The 21,247-nt window shown below is 36.3% G+C and overlaps 1 protein-coding gene across 4 annotated transcripts in view; it reads right to left on the bottom strand.

Annotated features, from left to right (window-relative positions):
- Window positions 1-21,247, bottom strand: part of GPR180 (G protein-coupled receptor 180) — a 39,050-nt gene extending 17,803 nt beyond the window's left edge. For 2 of the 4 annotated variants that reach the window (XR_005017246.1, XM_036831799.1), the window contains exons 1-6: window positions 21,029-21,247; window positions 18,429-18,587; window positions 11,751-11,951; window positions 5,175-5,355; window positions 4,983-5,032; window positions 1,802-1,959 (exon numbers count right to left, since the gene is read on the bottom strand). Coding sequence is in view for 3 of the 4 variants with exons in the window: in XM_036831799.1 (XP_036687694.1) it covers window positions 1,802-1,959; window positions 4,983-5,032; window positions 5,175-5,355; window positions 11,751-11,951; window positions 18,429-18,587; window positions 21,029-21,173 (894 nt within the window). In the remaining variant the exon portion in view is untranslated. The remainder of the gene's footprint in view (window positions 1-1,801; window positions 1,960-4,982; window positions 5,033-5,174; window positions 5,356-11,750; window positions 11,952-18,428; window positions 18,588-21,028) is intronic. The other 2 variants (XM_036831800.1, XM_036831801.1) reach the window with 2 other exon arrangements.

Here is a 21,247-nt window from a genome sequence, read left to right as displayed (position 1 = left end):
CATAATGTATAAATATATCAAAACATCAAGTTGTATATCTTAAATCTATACAATTTCTATTTTTCAATTATAACCCAATAAAGCAAAAAATTATAATAAACTACTATTTCCCATGATTCACATCTTTACATATTCATACTCCCATATTTTCACATACGTATGCTAATGCATGACCTGTGGAATACACTGTACACATTTACGTGATCTCTTGTTGCCTGTCTCGTCCACCTAGTCTGGCTGCTGTTGAGAGTCAGGGCCGTGTCTAATACATTCTTCACAAATGCTCACATAAACTCTAGGGTAGTGTTATAATCTCAGTTTGTATTTGTTCATGATAATGAATTTAAATTGCAATGAAATAATGAAAATTCAATTTTTAAAACAGTTATTGAGAAATGAGAATTTACCTTGATATTAACACTACTCTCCATAAATCCTGGATCAAAAACATTAAGTTGGTAGAACTTACCCTTATTTTAATCACCTCTAATTCAGTTCTTTCTCACTAGCCCTCCCTTCCTGGCATTATCTCCTTTTTAAATATCAATATCTGTGATATGGTCTCTTTCTAAATCAATCATATAAATTCAATAAACCTTCACTCAGCACCTAAGGTACTAAAATAAGTACTAGAGGTAGATGAGCACAGGCCTTACCCTTCACTAGTGAGTTTTTCAATTTATTTAATGCATTAAAACTTAGATTATGATGTCCTTTACAGAGCCCAGATGTATATTTCATTTTCATCTATAGCTAATGACGGTCACAAACTCAATACAAATTTTTATGTTTATATCTTTCTTCTTAATTTTTATAAATCCATTGCACATAGGCATATGGAGATCCTAGAATAATGTCTATAGGTCACTATAGAGAAAAACAAAAAAAAGGCATAGAGGACTCTTCTAAAAGACTAAGTTTGTTTTTGCATTTGTTTTCAAAAACAAGATTCTATTCTTTTTTATTCTACATTTTGTTTTTCCTTAAATCTGATATTCACTTAAATTCTTTCATGTATAAAGTAGATTCTGGCCAATGAATGAATCTCAAATTCATTAACTGACTCATTTAATATTGAGTACTTACTAAGTGTTAGAAAATATGAAAGAAAGCTCTTAATTAGGAAATGAGAATCTAACTGAATATTAAATATACTGCACTGAAATAATCTGATAGGAAGCTCAGATTCAGGTAAATTACAATGAAATTCTACAATATACATATACCAGCACTCAGAAAATTAACACGTTATTAATCTATCACTCTTTTTTTTCCCATTTTTTAAAAATTGAAGTACAGGTGATTTACAATGTTGTGTTAGTCTCTGATGTACAACAAAGTGATTCAGTTACACATATATTATACATATTTTTTTTCAGATTCTTTTCCATTATGGTTTATTACAGGATATTGAATATAGTTCTCAGTGCTATACAGTAGGACCTTGTTTATCTATTTTATATATAGTAGTGTGCATCTGCTAATCCCAGAGTCCTAATTTATCCCTCCCTCTCCCTCTTTCCCCTTTGGTAACCATAAATTTGTTTTCTATGTCTGAGAGTCTGTTTCTGTTTTGTAGATAAATTTATTTGTGTCTTATTTTAGATTCCACATATAAGTGATATCATATGGTATTTGTCTTTCTCTTTCTCACTTACTTCATTTATGATCTATCACTCTTTAAATTCACACTTTAAAATGACACAAATTCCTCATGGGTCCCAGGTTTCTTGACATGAGATATGTTCAAATTTGCATTTCTCAATATTGCAAAGCAGAAACATTTAGTATCAGTACTAACCTGTGTTATGACAATGAATACAGCAATGCCAGTGGACGCAGGAGTAGAATCCCACTGGAGAGGTCTGCTCTGAGACTTCTTCATTCTGACTATTGTCCAACCCATGCATAGACTCAGAAGTAAGTATAACATTTGAATTTGGGAAGCGATGTCAAAAACTAATGGGAAATGAAAACCAAAGTCAACTGAGTTTTCACAATACAAAGAATTTTATCCTTTTTTTGGCCACGCTGCGCAGCTTGTGGGATCTTAGTTCCCCGACCAGGGATTGAACCTGCATCCTCAGCAGTAAAAGCATGGAGTCCTAACCACTGAACCACCATGGAATTCCCACATTTTATCCTTTTTGCATTGAGAATATAATTATTTTATTAACCACAAAAGACAGGCATTTTAAAAAAGAAACTGATGAAATTCAATAAGAGATATTCATGTATAATAATTCTAAAGAATTAAAATTTTGCCATTAAATTTGTAAACGTTTCTGAAAATAGTTAAAACAATGGCAATACTCCTATTTTTAAAAAATTTATATGTGTCCATATCATATCTTTATTAAGGCCAACTTTAAATCTCTTTGTGTTTCTAATTCTTCTTAGTTTTTCTAATTACAATCTATAACTCAGTGCTTATGAAAAGAAACAAATTTTAAATATAACTTCTGCAATGTGGAGAATACTTCTGGGTTGTTAATTTTTTTTTGGTGGCTGACCTATATATAATGTGAAGAGTATTTTCTAAACCTATTAATAAGAAATAGCATGACAATAAAACGCAGAGCTGCTATAACATCCAATTATGTTGGCCCTAGCGTCAGAGTCCTGAAGACAAATGAAGCGCTCCATGCATTAGTGTGATGTGCCACCTGGTGGCCATCACTTACACTGCAGGGGAAGCTGGCTGCGGCAGAAAAGACGCAAAGAAAGCGCCTGCACCCAGTTCAGTGCTACAAGAAAATAACAAGCAATAATACTTCAACTGCCGTGTGCATTCATTTTAGAAATTCTATTTATTGAGTTTTTAAAAAATTATTACTTTTTCATCAGAGTGTATTTTGATGTGGATTTTGGAATAAACGTGTGATCACAATTCAACAAAATAAAACTTTCTTCAAATTGCCATTTATAACTTTGATGTCTATGACTTTTATTTCTTTTATATAAAGATATTCTTAGAGAAACAGATAAAACTAGCTGTAGTATCAAACTTATATTAAAAGTTACAAGCCAAAAACCTATTAATAATAGACCTTTTCAGCTTTATTTTGACATATTTTTCTCCAGCTCTGCCACCCAAATTAAAACCGGATACTTTACATTTATGCTTATATACTTGTAATAGCGAATTCTAATAATGAACTGTCACTACACTTTAATGATATAAAATGTCATGGCCTTTCAGAACAAGCACAATTTTCTTACACCATAGATTTTAAATGACTGTGATGCTAATTATTTTTATTAAACATTTCACAAATACATTTTCAGTTACTTAAAGAAGTTAGCCAAAGGAATATCCCTACATAAGTTGCTAATTAGCAAAAGCAAACACTGGGGAGGAGGGAACGTTGATCTTCTGGCTCATTTCTTTACATACTAAGTAATGCACATATTGATATAATACCATAACTGTGAGGGTAGGTAGGCACTGCTTATCTGTTCTTGAAAAATAACTAATGTAGATAAAATACACAGATGACACAAAAACCCCATTCTGTGGAATTTGATTAAAATCTTCATTAACCAAACCTGTTGTCAGAACTACCAAAAATGATCAACATTGATTTATTGCAGTTTTTTTAAAAAGACTTTTGCTTTTAACTTACCATGAAGATGCCAGAGACCCTAAAACACTGTTTTGTATACAGTAGACACTCACAAAACTTCAAAAGTCCTTGATTTTAGTAACAGCTTTGCTACTGATGGGCCTCTGCGTGCTTTGCCTCTTTGGACCACAATTTCTTCATCTAAAATGCATAAGCTAAATTATTTCTATGCTCTGTCCAGCTTTAAAACTCTAGGATTCTGTTAAACATCCTGAGTCATCTAAGAGAAAACAGGGGTTGAAACCAGGGTTCTAGTAATGTCAAAAAAGGAGAAGCAACTCTTGTTCATGCCCAAGAGGTAAACAGTATACATCCTCCTCACAAGGAAAAGGAAAGGTTCTAGAAGTTTTAGAATCTTAAAATAGGCAGCAAGATCAGGATAAGTGGGTCCTGAGATGATTATAGAGATTACCATAAGATACCCTATTAAAGAGTGAGGAGACTAGAAGAGAAATATGGAAATATAAGGAAAGTAAATCCTAGAATGGTTTCGTATTCAGAATCTGCTTTTTTAGAGCAAATCCTAACTTGTTTTTCAGGATTGAGAATGGCATATGACCTGATGCCTCTCTAAAGTTCCCTTTAAAAAGTCATGATTATAGGAACTTTTAGTTTTTCACCATCATATTTAATTGAAAAACTACTTCACAGAAGTTCCTCTTATAAATTAAAGAACAAAGCTGAGAGAGGTCAGCTCAATTATAGGTATACTCTATGGCTCTGGGTTAGAAATAGAGACAAAAAGTCAAAAAAGGGATGAAAAAGGGAAAAAAAAAACTTTAGCTTTGTGGTCAGAAAATTTGGGTCTAAATCTTGGCTCTACCATTCACTAGCGGACTGACATTTGGGAATGTACTTCCTGTCACTGAGCCCAGATTCTTTATAGGGATAAGCATATCTACTTCACTGAGTTTTTATTGAGGATAAAAATGAGAGAATGTGGGAATCCCCTGGCGGTCCAGTGATTAAGACTTGGCCTTCCAATGCAGGGGGTGCGGGTTTGATCCCTGGTCGGGGAGCTAGGATCCTGCATGCTTTGCAGCCAAAAAACCAAAACATAAAACAGAAGCAATATTGTGACAAATTCAATATAGACTTTAAAAATGGTCCACATGAAAAAAAAAATGAAAGAATGCATATAAATATGCTCTAAAGACAATGAAGAGCTATACACATTACCTATTACTAAGAAGAAACTAAATAGGATATGTGGAAACTAAATGTATAATCTTTTTTCCAGTTGAGCTGAATCTAACCAACCTTGGATAAAAAAACTGTATTATGACAAAAAAGGAAAACATACAAGAAGCAGATAGCAAGTTTATGTTTTAAAACAATGCTCAGTAAGATACTCACATTCTGCCAAACTTCCCATAAAAGGTACCCCTATTCCATCTTTGGAGTAACTGAAGAATTGAAGAGGAGAATATTAGCGTCAATTACAAATGTGAAAAAAATCATTCATAATCAAAGCAAGCATAATTTTGGTGGACTAATTAGGATTAATTAGACGTAATGATGAACACAGTTTTAATGGTTTTGAGTTACCTGGAGAAATGAATGTAATTAGCGAAAGCTGAACCAGCTTGTAACAGCAATGCAGTTGTCAGAACCTTTAAAACCACGTGCATGGGTCCTCCTTTCTTAATAGCCTGCCACAATGATTGCGCATAAATGCAAGCAATCACAAAGTACACTAGGACTAGGAGGAAAAAGAACTCATGTAACCCTGTGAAGAGAAGAAAGGAACAAGCCAGTTATAGTGTTGGGTTGCTTTCAAATCTTCCCATCGGTATATTTCCAGAACTTGTTTTCTAATTGAAGTCATAGCATTTACTTTTGTAAGAGAAAAAAAAGGAAGATTGTTGAAACAAATAATTTTCTACTTTAGGATACAGTCTTAACTATAAGAACGCAGATTACACTGAAGTCAATCTATAAGAAGTCATATTGGTCAGGGAATAAGCCCAAAGACTAACCACAAGATCGTAGTTTTGGTCGAAACAGTAAATTAAAACAATGATTTCAGCATTCAGTTAGATATGCTTTTTTCCCCCAAAGTGGATTTCTTTTATAAGACGTTTAAAAATAGATTTAGTCAGTCAATAAGAGTTTTATATACCCTGACAATGATTCTCAAAGTGTGAGCCCTGTGCCAGCAGCACCATCACTAGGGAAGTAGTTAGAAAGGCAGATTCTTGGGACTCATCCCATATCTACTGAATCAGAGATTCAGGGAGCGGGACCCAGCATTCTGGTTTTAATAAGTCCTTCAGTGATTCTGATACAGCTAAAGCCTAAGAACAAAGCTCTGGAATGTATCATGACCTTAAATTCCCATTTGGACAAAGTGTCAAAATACCTGTCACGACCAGGCCTCCTTCTGAAGTAAATGGCATTCAGCTCAGTCAAAGAGGAAAACCTATGGAGACCATGGGACTCCACTCCACAGGTGACTGAAACTAAAACACCTGACCAAGTGGCTACCGAACCAAAGGCTAGTCACTGGCCAGCAGCATCACTTGGCTCTCAAAGATACGAAGCCGATCATGTTCTCTTGGGACATCAAACCACAAAACATAGAAAGGATGAGGCAATAGAAACCGGAGTTGAAAAGAGTTGATGATGGAGCAGGCCAAAGGAGTCAAACCAGGCCCTGATCAAATGAAAATTCTGGGTAAGCAGAAATTCTGAATGAGCAGAGGGAGCTGGTTGGTAACGACAAGAACGGAGCATATGAATGTGCAGATTTTATATTAAAAACGGTCCCAGTCATTAAGCAGCCTCCAGTTTCTACCAGCAGCTTTTCAGTAGCCTTCACGCATCCTCAAGATAAACACCCCTTTTTCTGTGTTACCTGGAATCTTTTGACTGTGTCTTCATTTTTCAGAAATTTCAGAAAATTTTATAACAAACCAGGGGCCAGCTTTGAGTTTAATGGCTTACATTTACTTGGTTACATCTAAACCTAGTCCCTAATATTAGGGCTTTTATATTCTATCTAAATAACACTGGATATCGTGACAGTGGCTACAGCTGTCTCTATTGAATCTGTGGATGAACAGTCTAAACTGTACTCACTTCCATTCCAACTGTGACCCCTGAACCTGCTCCGGTTTCCCATGTGGGGTAAACTCCAAACAACAGGCAGAGAAGGGAATATTTACATTGTATGGAAAATAATTTTAGAAAAGTCATCCAGAAGATACTAATAGTAGGAAAAATACTCAATAAACAGTTCAATCTCAATCATGTTTTTGGCATTGTTAGGAGAAAAAGAGAGAGAGAGAGAGAGAGAGAGAAAGAAGTATTTCAGCCACTGGGTGTCTCTCTTGCTCTACGTACATAAATGGTGATTGTCCACTTCTCTAGTCTAGGTGAGAAAGTATGTTTAGACTTCAGGAAGAGAATATCAAATAACAGAATGGGCATATTTTCTTTTAAAATTCCTGATATAGAGACGTATTCTAGCTTTAGAAATAATGGGACAATAAACCTGGGATTGTTATAGTAATGGAACAAGGCAGAAAGTAAGCTAAACGTGTTATAACTGTGTCAGTAAAAGTACGCTATCTTGTGTTCGGAATCTGTTTTTACCTTTTCTTCTTAGTATAAAGAATTAAATACAGCATTCTATTTAAATTTTTATTTATTTATAATACTTTACAAAATATTCATTACAAGATAAGGTTTCAGACTCTATTAGGTTAGAAATGCACCATGAAAAGAAAATCCCAGACTATTTATTGAGAACCAGAATAATATAGGAGGAAGGGACTTTTGAAAATAAGACACATGTCACTAGCAAAAAATGTTTTAGGATTATTCAAGATTAAATGTATCTTCCATAAAAAGCTAACACGGTAACCAAAAAATTATTTCATTGAGATAATATATTAAATAACTTGAACTAGGACATTTGTCCTACACTTTGCTCATTGCATTTTGCATAAATTATTCTTACCTTGACCCTGATACTTTAAAGATAAAACTCTGGGTCTGCACTCAAGTGTTCTTTTAAATAAACCACCTCTAGGAAAAAAAGTCTGTTTTTTTTTTTCTCTTCAATCAACTTTACTTTTGTTCTGCCACCATCCTTCACAGGAAAGTAATCTATGTTCACCTTGAAATTAAAATCTAATTTTAAAACAGGTGGGAGATAGGAGAAAAGAGGGTAAGAAAAGGAGAGAGTCAGTGGGTCATGGGGCAGCCCCTGGAACACTCTCGCCTACCTGTGATGCTTGCTGTCTCAGAACCCCAATGTCCATCCCACCCTCAAGGGTCTCAAGATAAATCCTGATTAGTCTAAACCAATTAGAGAAATTCCAATATTCCCCTTTCCCAAAGAGGTAAACCTAACCCTTTACTTCGACATGTTGGTTTACCCTTATCACCTTTCTGATACCTTCACATACATTTCTCTTATGATGTTAGACAACAAGGTCATGTGTCGAGTTCTGGCCAATGAAATGTGATAAGGGATCTTCTGGGAAAGGTTTCCTTGCTCTTAAAAAAGAGACACTGAATTTTGCCATTGCCTAGATGTACGGCCCAGACTGCTGCAGTTTAACTGTGAATATGAGGGAGGTGACAAAGCTGACAGTCAGAGGATAACAGGGTAGGATAATGTTAAATAAACTACCCTGAAGAAGCCTCAGAAATTATTGTTATGTAAGAGAATTAATTTCCTTATTGTCTATACCACTTGCATTAGAGTTTTCTGTTACTTTAAGTTACAGAGCCAAAGGTAAGATCCAACCCATTATCTTTCAGGATGACAGAGGAGAAAAGGGAACAAGAGAAAATAATAAACAAATCTGGAATCTTAAGAACAGTGAGATGGCAGGTGTGACAGAGCCTGTAATACCATTCCAATGAAAACCAGTCTACTTTAGACAATAATGCTTTAATTCTCAGGATTCTGAGTACTTCTTCTTTTGGTCTCTACCAATCACAAATATAGTTAACAAGGATTCTAATTTTTTAAGAGGTAGTTTTATTTTATTCTACCTTGAAGCATGATATTCCTATGTAGTATTTTGTCAAGTAGCATCAAACTTGCCTTAGTCTACATTCAAAAAAAAAACCAAAAAACAAAAAAACCTAAGTCTGTAAAATATAGAACTAAAGTCTCGTAGATATAAAATACATAGTTGGTTTGAAAGAAAACAAACTGTAAGATTTAACCAGAGTAACATATAACATTAATTGTAGCTTTTTGCACCAGGTTATTCTAATTCAAACCTCTAAGATACATGTTTTAGCAGTCAATTCTCAGTAAAAAGCATAGCAAATCAATTTTCTCTACTCAGGGCAGAAAATTAGTCAAATGAGGAAAAGTTTCTAAAATGAACTAACTGGGAATTTATTCCCTGGAAACAAATTCTATACCTGAGGCTACAGAATAGGAAGAATCACTCTTAAGGCTCTACGTTGAAACCAACACATTACCAAAACAATGTGGAATATGGACTTTTAGCTAAGTGGTTCTGCACATTAGAATCAACTTCAGAGCTTTGACCAACTACAAATGCCTGGCTTCCACTCCAAAACCAAGTCTCTCAGTCTCTGGGGGTGGACATCTGTATTTTTTCCAAAGCTCTCCATATGCATACACAGTGACAGGTTGAGAACCACCGATTTAGACTTCAATGTAGAATTAATCATATTTTAAGGCATTTAAATAATAAAATGATGTGATCCTTGGAAATTATGCCAGCCATCTAGCAATGAATACTTTTGAGTACTTACGGCACTTTTTAATAATCAATCCCCACAGATTAGCCTTGCACAGAATCCCATGCTTAATGAAAATCCATATCATAGTGAAATTTTTTCGCTCATTTAAATACTCTTGGTGACATGACCAAAGTAACTCTCCCCATTCTAGTATAAGAAAGACAGATTTTAGATATACTGTAAGTATCAAATCAAAATCAGTCACAGGAGAAGATAGGTCAAAAGGAGTCAGGACTAAGAACTGAGTCAGAGTGGTTAGTGGGAACCCTAAAGAAAAAGCTAGCCATAATTCAGGGCGTTGAAAAAAACACTAGAAGATATGGGCAAGGTTCAGGATGAGCCAGGGTAAGGATGACTGACATTCAGTAGTCCAAGCACGACACAGGGCACAAATGTCATTACTTTATGGCCTACGGTCTAAGTTCAGGTATCAAACTGGGAATGAGAAAAGAGTCCAGAAATGAGAGCCTAGATAAGGAGGCAAGAAAAAGAATATCAGGATCCAGTGAGTCTCATGGATCCATACAATAAATAAAACAACCTCTTGAGTCTCCACGCTCCTGTCTGAAGGCAGGAGGGGGAAGGGCTACTAGATGCGGACTCCACTAGAGGCAGTAGGGTTTGCGTGTACAGTGACTACAGAAGAGCATTACTTCCTGCCGAAGCCTGACCAGTCCTAAAGATAAGTGTCATATGAAATAATGAAGCCTTATAGTTAAAAGAAACCTTAAAAGCAAGTTAATCCAACCACCCATCCAATGCTATCACTAGACCTGGGTTTCATCAATGCCTTTCCAAACTATGTAAAATAAGTGTCAATATCTCTTACTAAGATAAAAGAAATGGTAGGACAGAATTAACTTTCAATAGTGAGCTACATTGATCCAAAATAGTATCAAGTGAAATTTAACCTTTACATTCATTTGCATTCAAAAACAATTATGTCATTTCCTTCACAGAAAAGACTTTTAGAATGAATTATTTTTAAATGTTTAGGACCCCATTCTGTCACTATGTAAGTATTTTCTCAAACTAAAGGATATATATTTTTTTAATTTTTAAATTTATTTATTTTTTAATTTATGGCTGTGTTGGGTCTTCGTTTCTGTGCGAGGGCTTTCTCTAGTTGTGGCAAGTGGGGGCCACTCTTCATCGCGGTGCGCGGGCCTCTCACTATCGTGGCCTCTCTTGTTGCGGAGCACAGGCTCCAGACGCGCAGGCTCAGTAGTTGTGGCTCACGGGCCCAGCTGCTCCACGGCATGTGGGATCCTCCCAGCCCAGGGCTCGAACCCGTGTCCCCTGCATTGGCAGGCAGATTCCCAACCACTGTGCCACCAGGGAAGCCCCCAAACTAAAGGATATTTTTTAAAAAGTTTCTTTCTTTATACATTAAGTTACTTGTGACTTATTGTTTACAACACAAGCTCCTTGAGTTGCTCTTCTAGCTGTGGCAATTTACACTTTGAGCTTAACAACTGGTTTAGTCTAATGTGGCCTCAACTCCTGGCCTACCTTCACCCACCCACCTTGATGGCAAATGTAATGCAAAGGGACTGAATTTTTCTCTAAGCAGATTGACTCTTCCAAGTGGGTAATGAACTCATGAAGAGGTAAACACCTAACCCTTTTCTTTGACAGATGGTCTAGAGATTTTAGTTTTCATTCTGACATGTTAATTTACAAATCCATAATACTTTATAGCATGTCCACCATTAATCACAAGAAGTCATTCATTTCGCTTGGGCTAGGAATTCACTTCAGTAGGGCAGAACATAAAATTTTGTCAACCTAAAATTTTGATGAAATATTTTATGGGAGTAGATTTGATTTTGGAAAGTTTTATCAATTTTGATCATTTCAAAAATGGTTGCAATCTCCAATGAAGGCAACCCCTAAATATGTTCAAACAACCTAGTGAAGGACAGCTATACAAAGTAGTGGAGTTTCTATCTCACTTAATCATTGGGTTACTAATTTAGACTGCTCAGTTTCTTAACATTTTTCTGTTTATAAAAATAAAGCTAGCTTATCATAAAAACAAAAAGATTTAGAATGTAGAAACTAAAAACTATCCATAATTCTACCACCCAAAATATGGAAACAATCTGTTAATATTCTTGTACTTCTTTCTGTTTATTCTCCGCATTTTTTTTTTCCTCCGCATTTTTTAACACACTTGAAACCATACAATACAAAATTTCCAGTTCTGCTTTAAAACTTAATAGTACAGCTGTTACAATTCTATAAGAAGATTTTTTTAACCATTTGTCTACTGTTGGACACAAGTTGTTTTTAATTTTCAGTATTCTAAAAACACAACATGAAGATACTTGTGCATAAATCTTTTTCCGTATTTAGGACATATATTTAAATACATATTCTTACCAGATTCTCCAGCACTGAAATGATCAAATGGATTCCCTTCAGCATCCGGGTTTAGTAACATCATTTCAAATGGGATATCTTCCACCTGAGAATTCTCATTGTCCTCTTTGCACGTATACTTGTCTGCATAGAACACGTGCCACGTTTGTGGATATGGAATCTGAGACACTGTCAGATTATGTTCAGTCTGATTCATGGCTACTTTAAAGAGAAAAAAATAGCACTTTCAAAGCAAAATTCTCAAATGTATTCATTGTTTGAGTCACATAATCAATTTGAAATTAGAATTCTTTTGTTTAGTTCTTATTGTCTCAGTAGTCCAAGCCCTGATGTAGTATTGGAATAAGTTCTGTAAGTCATAAAGCAGGTAAAAATAATGTATTTTAACCAACCAAAGGAATCACTATAAAAGTTCTATGAAATACCACAAATGACTAGAATAGTTTCACTGAAACTCTGAATTTCAATTTTAAGTATTTTCAAAATTTTCAAGCGAGTTAGCAACACTAAAAATTTTTTTGTTGTGGTGGTAAAATGTACACAATACAAAAGTTACCATTTTAACCATTTTTAAGTGTACAGTTCTGTATTAAGTATATGCACAGTGCTGTGTAACCATCACAGTAACATTTCTGAAAATTACTTGAGTTAAATCTAAAATGGAGCATTCAACTTTGGAAATTATTATATCTAAAAATTATGACTGACAAACACCTTCAAAAGATTTTCCAAAATCTCTTCCTGATTGGCTATTCTTTAAAAAGTTACTAAAAGTAGAAAAATAGAAGTTACAGGAATATGAGTTGTTATACCAGGTCAGATCTATATAGTGTGTTGGGCTGGGGTGGGAACTCATGAATGTTGGCCTCACACAGACCTGCGCTTGAATCCTGGCTCCAATGCTTACCTTCTATATGACTTTGGGCAAGTTACATAAGCAATGACACTCACTTTCTTCATCTGTAAAATGAAGATAATACAGCAAAGAGCTGATGCAAGGACTAAGTTATATGAGTCACTTAACATGGTATCTGTCTTATAGTAGTTGCTGAATAAAGGTTAATTGTCCTTTTCCTTTCTTTAAAATAAGGTGATTATACCAATAAGTGGTTCTCAATCCAGGGTAATGCTATTCCTCTGCAGGGCATTTGAATATGTGTAGGGACAGTTCTGTTGTCATAGCAATTGTTCTCAACTTCAAGATACTTGAAGCGGGGGCTGTGCTAAACTTCATACAATCCAAGCTTACATGACAAAGACCTGTTCTGCCCAAAATGCCAGTAGCACCCCCTTTGAGAAACACTAAATGATGTCTAAGATCCCTTCTCGATCTAAAACTATGATTCTGACCTAAGAGAAACTCACTACTACCATGAGTGTTGCAGGAGAGTGGCATCTCAAACACTATGTGTAATAAAGACAATGGAAGAGTTAGACAAGCAAGTCTTACTAATCATATACATTACTTAACCTCTCTAAATTTCTTTCTTCAGTAGTAAACTTAAGATACTTGCCCTATCTGACTCAGAGTTCTTGTGAGGAGCAAATGAGACAGTATATGAAGATCCTGTGTGAAGAGTCTGATTCTATATAAAGTATTCTTAAAATATATGATTATGTTGGGTGCAATTCCCAAGTCTAGATTGCCCCCACTGCATCCAGTTAGTCTTGATCTTTTCCTCAACTGAAAAAATGAAACTTCTTAATAAATAAAATACATTTCTTGAGATAACTGTGGTAATTTGTATATGGAAGAGATTTTAGAGGTTATTATGAAATTATTCATTTTCTTAGATGCAGTAATGGTATTGTTATGGTAATGGTAATGGTTATGGAGAAGAATGTCCTTACTCTTATAAGATGTATGCTGAAATACGGTGAACTGCTCAAGGCACCAACAGCTTATTTTCATTTCAGTTAAAAACAAAAATCACACACATACAAACATAAAGCAAATGTAACAAAATATTATTGATAAAATTATTAAATCTAAGCCAAGGATATACAGATGTTGGTTGTACTATGCTTTCAACTTGTAAGTATAATTGAAAATTTTCCTAATAAAAAGTTGGAGAAATACTATTTATATGTTGTCTTTATAAATGAGATACAGATTTATCTTGTCAGGATTCAAATTTTGAGGACTTAAACTTTACATTTGGGAATTTCATTAATAGTAGTTAAACTGGACAAGATGATTTTGTTAAGAATACCACAGCATTGTTTTTTTGGATATCTTAATTTAGCTGACATTTATACTGTTTTTCTTACTGCACAGCTTCTAGAAAAAAGTAGCAAAGACTCTAGTTTCTCTAGTTTCTGTTAAATTGATGACCTTTAGTAAGAATTCAATATATGATCAATAGCAGCTCAGAAATAAGGCTTTTGAAATGTGCAGCTCGAAATTATGTAATCTGGACTTCATTATATAAAGGCTTTGCTGTGTTGAGGTTTTATCACTTGCACTTTTTCTCTTAGATAAAACAATATAAAAATTTAACCATTATATTTTCACCAATACACTTTTTGATGTTTCATTTTAAATTATGTAGATCTACATCAAATAAAAACAAAAGTGTGCTTCATAAAGTGATATTGGCCTTAGTTTTTGTCTTGCTGTCTTTTTCAGTATGCCTAGGAAATAAGCCTCTTGACAAAACTGCATGTTCATTGTTTTTGAAACAAAAGACTACAGCACAGCACACTTATTGCATGCTGATGCAATGAGTACCTCAAATATTAACAAAACTTGAATTGCAGAGAATGGTGTTGAAAGGCTAATCGCCCAATAATATTATAAAAGGAAATGAATACTGTTAACAAAATTACCCGGAATAATAAAAATACTAACACCTTTAAGCGATTTATACAATATACCAAATGTACAAGAGGAAATATATGCATATGATGTAAAAAGATAATACTGAAAATGTTTTATATACAAAGTTACATTTAATTCTTATAATCTGACAGCAAATATTTTTGCATATAAACTCATCATTTTCTGTGCATTTAAATATCTTCTTTGTTTGCTTTAAAAACCTACAAAATAGTTTTTATCATTTAAAAAAATCTGATGTTTTATGACATTACTGAAAGAGAAAAAAGCAAAAAGTAAGACTGAAAAATAATTTCTCAAACATTAATTTGGGAGAATGTATAATCACAAGCAACACTCAACTCTGCGAGTTTTCAAATCTACTAATCTTCTCATAGTTTACAGCAGCAATAAGGTTTTACATAGGAGTTAGGCATAGTTAATGAGCTCATCACCAAGTAGGTGAAAGGCTATTAATTCTTAAAAGTCTCATTAATGGTCAGGAAATGAGAATTATTTCTACAAGGAATTATTTTCAGATACGTGATACTACTACACTGTCATGAATTTAAGGATATGCTTTTTGTTTCAATACATCAAAGCTTCTAAATAACAATATACTATAAATATGAAAATAATATAAAGAAGTTGGAGAATACAGATTTTGTTAAGACTTGGCTTTTGTTAAGGGAAAAAGAACTGATTACATATGTAGAAAGTGATACATATGTCATTAGTACTTAATTTATTTCAGACCTCCAAATTTAACAAAACAATCTTCATTCCTCAAAAATTCCAGTTTCCTGAGATCTTCCGTTCCAACAATTCCAAAGAATACCCTTGCACTTAACAGTAGGGAAGAGGAAGGGAAAACAGAAAAAGAAACAACAGCAAGAGGTTTTATAAATTATAGCTCTCTACATATGCAACTCCACCTAAAGAGTCATAATTAGAATCACAGCATTTTAGGACTTTTAGGAAGCTTAGAAAAAACTAGTCCAACTTCCTTGTTATACAGATAGGTAAAATGCAGCTCCAAGATAACAAGATCTTATTACAAGTTACTAGCAGTGATTCTCAGTTTAGCTGTCTTTGCAATGCAGCAAGTCTCTCTATATACGTAAGTTCTGTGACTGAACGTATTTGACTGATAAAAAAATTATGTTTTTGCAAGTGTATATAGTATATGGTACAATACTGATCATGTAATATAAGAAAACAAATCGATTCCTATAGCTCAAAGCTTTAAACTGTCTGATAAGTTACTATTTCATTTAATTTCACTTTATTTTATTTGGCTGCGCCGGGTCTTTAGTTGCGGCATGTGCGCAGGTCTATGGTGGGTTTCTCTCTATCTAGTTGTGGCCTGTGGGTTTTCTCTCTCTAGTTGTGGTGCGCGGCCTCAAGAGCACATGGGCTCTATAGTTGAGGCACGCGAGCCTCTAGTTGAGGCGCTCGGGCTCAGTAGTTGTGGCGTGCGGGCTTAGTTGCCCCGTGGCATGTGGGATCTAGGTTCCCCGACCAGGGATCGAACCCACGTCCCCTGCATTGGAAGGTGGATTCTTTACCACTGGACCACCAGGGAAGTCCCTGATAAGTTTTTAATAGAGAAAGAAAAAGACTTTGAGGTGCGAAGTACAAAGCAAATGACCTACTAACCAAAAACCCCTCAAGCACTAAGCTCCATGACAATTCATCCTACCAATACTTAGTCAATGCTTAACTGAGCACTAGTGTATCATAAATTCTCACTCATAGTACCATGTAACTAACATTCATAGTCCTTATCACAATACCAGTTTCACATTTATTCACAGTGATCTAACTTATACCCTCAGCAGCCTTAAGGACTGTGAGAGTGTCAGTATTTTGGTCCCTTGATTTATCACTAGTGCCTAGCATAGTACTGGAAGTGCTGTGAATGAATGAATGAATGAATGAACAGACCAAAAGAGCCCTGCTGCTCTCACTGATTGATTTTATAACAAATAAATAAAATGTAAACTTGTAACTAAAATAAATGCTGTGGAGGAAGACAACAGGCTATAAAAACTCAAGTGTTAACTTAGTGGATGGAGGAGCCAAAGAGGGGAAGGAAGAAAAAGCAGAGGAAAAGCCTGTGCAAAGGCCCAGGGTGGCACTGAAAGAACACCTGCGCTACTAATAAAATGAGGCTGAAGGGGGCAATGCTGTGAGATGAAGCTGGGGTCGGGGGTAAGCAACAGACAGACGCGGATGGCTTTGCTGATCCGATTAAGGAGGGCCGTCTTTGTCCTAGAGCAGTAGGAACCCACTGAAGTACTGAAGGGCGTGGTGAGGATGTGAATGTGACATGATCAAACCTGCTATTCAGAAAAATCACTCTGATTCCAGAGGGGGACCAGCATAGCTGCAGTGGCCAGGTAGGAGCTACTGCAATAGTACAGGCGAGAGATTACGGCAGCCTGGAATAACATGGTGGGGGTAGAGATGAAGAAAAGTAGATGAATTCAAGAGATACTGAGAGGTAACTTACGAAACAAGAAGGGGATAGAGGGGTCAAAGGGGGCAGTGTTGGAAGACTCCTTGGTTTCTAGCTTATTCCCTAGATAGATGGTGGTGCCAGTTCCTGAAACAGGGAACACTGGAAGAGGGCCAGGTTTGGATGGGCAAGGTGGTTGACATTACGAGAACTGGGGACAGAAGGCTAGAACTTTTCACACATATGTGGAACACCTAGATGATTAAATTGGTGTAGAAAGGAAAAGAGAATTGATAATGAGCATTTGTAGGAATTTCCCAGATAAGTTCTAAAATTCAGGGTTGAGGTAAATAACTTTATGTAAGTAACTGTCTCTTTGATATCTGAATCCAGTCATTCAGGCTTCTTCAGCATACTGTCAATGTCATCTCACAAACCTAGACAAAAGGTCCCCACAATGGGTGGCAATGACTGGGGACTTGTACTCTCATCCCTACTCAGGCTATGAGGGAACCAGACAGCTGCTAAGACTAAGAAGACTGGATGTTTAGAAATGGCAGTGCTTAACTGACTAGACTGAAAGAAGAGTCAGAGATTCACCATTATGCAGAACATGGTAGGGGAAATACAGGGGGGAAAGGGGAGAGGGATAATTCCTATTTTTTTCTCATGGATGTCTCATATTCCTAATTAACAACCAGTTAACTTCAAAGGGGTAAAATGGGTAGCATGGCATATGCTCTTCATTTCTATATTAAAAAGATCTGCACTCACTCTGGATGGCAAACACCCTAATGCATGGGACAGTGTTGATGAGAATGGAAGAGCTCAAGAATTCAGGCAACTAGAATAATAAAAGTAGAGCCTCTCCAGAGGCAAACCTAGAGGTTTACAAATGATGTGGGGCTGGTATATTCTAAAATGACACATTGTGTCACCATATGACTTGGCCCCGAGTCCCAATAACATGTTGCAAAACAGCATCACTTGGGCTAAATTATACAATTAACTGAGATAATGCAAGCTTAGTGTTTAGCTCAGTGCTACCAGATAATAAGCATTCAACAAATGTTATCATTCACTCCATGCTGCCACTTCGTCAAAATATATCTGCCATATTGGTATGAATTATGTGACCTGTGAGAAGTCTGAATGTAGGAAAGTACACCTTTATAAATTATCTGGATATTTTTTCAAATATTTTGAATAAGAGGGGAAAAAGGCATTCTATCTTTTGATCAAGGAAAAGATTAGTTTCCTTAAACTTTAGCTTAAAATGTGCTCAACAGAGTGTGATATGTGCTGTGCCATGAAACATCTTGATAGGTAAATATTATACTCCCGACATTAAGGAAGAAAAAAATATACATAATGATCAAAGAAAAAAGGATATACTCACTTGTCAACTGAGCTTTGGATAATTTTTCACTACAGCTATAACCGTGACCGCTTTCCTGCAGCTTTAGCCATTCCTGGGCTTGGAACAGGTAGAGTTTAGCTTCCTTTCCAATGGCTACTGCTATGTCATTGATTCTGACACAGAGAAGAGCATGGTCACCTGGATATTAGAACAAAAATTATCAACTAGTTGGTCTTGTATGGAACTGAGACGGTAGGACAATTCAATACCTCTATTTATCAAAATGGGAATTAAAAGAGCACAGTTTGTCTTAAATCTCATTTTAGCTAGGTAGGTCACATTAGAATGACCATCCCATTCAGATGCAAGTCAAGAGATTATTCACATTAATTATCCAAAACAATGTGTGGTGTTTCCTTATACTTCAGCTGATAACGCATGGTTTTTCACTGAATAAACAGCCACTTCTGTATGTAGACATTCACTGTGATAGAATTTTGCCTCATTTTACAACCACTCCACATCTTTAACGCTTGCCTATAAACTATCCATAGAAATTTCCTGCCAAAGTTTCTTTTGTTTTTTAATATAACATGGCTGTTAATATTTAATTATTCTTTTAGTATAAAAAACAAAAACATCTTATAGCAAGAAAGGTTAAATAAATGGGTTTTGGGGTAGACCTGATACAAAATTTGACATCTGTGACTTTTACAAAGGAATTTTCAGAACAATATATGTTGTAAGACAACTACAGAATGAGGCTTGTTGCACACAGCAACTACATTTAAGGCCCAGGAGAGAAATAGCAAAAAGTAGTTGCCTCTAGGGAAAGGGACTCTGGGTGAGGAGAAGGGAAACGGGACTGTTTTTTCATCTGAAGATCTTTTTATTCTCCTGTTTCTGTTGTTTTTACTATTATCACTTTGACTAAACATTTTAAATAAATTTAAAGTTATAGTATGTATCAAAAACTGTCTAAGTCTCTGATATAAACGAATTACGTTATAAATTATCAACAGCCTTAAAAGTGACTCTAAGGCCCTATTAACATCTTAAATCACATTCTGAATTAGAGTTCATATTTCAGTACTGTATGCTCTATTACTATTTTCCTGAATTTGAATTCACTGAAAATTGGTAATAGTAAAATACACCCACACAAAAGAGAGAAAGTGTGTATGTTAATATACTTGGAACACTCTATTCCTCAATCTTACCTGAGAAATCTGGATTTACTACATGTTTCTCCCCTATGTTTATCAGGTAATCACCATGAAACATCAGGGTTGTCTAAGCCTGTCTGGGAGTCACGAGTAACAAGCCATGTCACAGCTTCCATACATGCCAGATTTTCTGGTACTGTCCAGACTGTACCATTTATTGTAGTGACATTACTATCACTGTCAATAGTCAAAGTATAGTTACAGCCAGTTGATTAAGTAACTGAAAATGTTACCTAAAAAAATAATAAAACTCTCAAGTTTCTTCTTCCTTCACCCAAGGTCTACTCCACAATAGATTTTGTTAAATGGATTGCATCTCCTTTTCTCAGTTATTTTTAAAACTTCAGATTAAAAATAATAAAGTTTCCGTTCCCTTCACACCAACAATTCTGTAATTCAATACTTTAACTTTCTTTCCCAACCAATTAGCTTCCTGTTTTTATTATCTTCTCCTAAGAATCCTCTCTAGGACAGTATTCTGATCTTGCATCTTTTAATGCTAAAGACTCTATGAAAGGATCCTAACCTCATCAAAGCAAATAATTATTTGAAATATAGTAGTAGCCAAATTAAGAGTACCAGCAGTATATACCAAGAAAAACATTCAAATTTTGAGGGTGCAAATAAATAAAGCAAAAATTAGAATGAATGCAGATTCATTCATTGAAGAATTATGGATTTTTGAGGGACACCAGAAGGGAATGCAATCTCATTTCATGTGGCCCATTTCAGAAGGGCCACAGAGGATACAAATTATGAAGCTTCCAGGATACACTTGCACGCATTTCTGTCAAGTTAATTCTAGGCCTCGTGGTCCACAGTAAAGCTACTCTTTTCGTAGGGAGGTAACCAAACTGTCCCAGCAATTGTGACAACTAGATTATCAGGTGCTTGGGGGGGGAGGGGTGGGTGGTTCCAAAACCTCTTTGCTGCCAAGTAGGTTTTAGCAAACTGATCTTAAAACAAAAAGAACAAAACCCAGGAAATCTAAGTTCTGGGACTTCACGAATTACGGTGCCTTAGTGTATACAATCAGGCTGAGAACGGAGCGAGCAAAGGATGCTTCTTTGAGCGAAGGATCTCGAAACTGGCAGCAGGAAGAGTCATCAGCACATTCGTTAGTACGGGGAGGATTGGGGAAACGGTCTTTTAGGTGCAGAATACAGCCACTAACCGGGGGAGGTGCTGACAAGGATCTGGGGAGCAGCAACACAGGGGCTGGCCATAAACGCATGCCACGATTCCGGGAAGCTGCGATGGGGGCGGCTGCCGGCCACGCAGGAAGCGCAGGTGAGCTGGGTGAGGTCCCCAGCCTCGCCGCCGCCGGCTCCCGACTCCCCACGCGAGGCGGGGAGGGAGGGGCCGCGGGATGGGCCCACGAGCCTTCATCCCTCTCCCCGCCCCCGCACCTACCGTGGAACTCGAAGTGGCCGATGCTCTGGCCGTGAGCGTCTCGGGCCGCGGCGCTGCTGAAACTGCCTCGCAGCGTCTTACCCTGGCTGCCGGGTGGCCACCAGCAGCAGGTGAGGGCCACCGCCAGCAGCCGCAGCCCCCCCATCCCCGCCTCCTGCTCGGCACCCACACCCCTGCCCCTAACCGCCTGTGGCCGCGGCCCCACGTCTACAGCTTGAG

The sequence above is a fragment of the Balaenoptera musculus genome, chromosome 18 (genome assembly GCF_009873245.2).
Source record: "Balaenoptera musculus isolate JJ_BM4_2016_0621 chromosome 18, mBalMus1.pri.v3, whole genome shotgun sequence".
NCBI lineage: Eukaryota > Metazoa > Chordata > Mammalia > Artiodactyla > Balaenopteridae > Balaenoptera > Balaenoptera musculus.
Note: the sequence above shows the minus strand (reverse complement) of the source record. Positions and strands in the feature narration are given on the sequence as shown.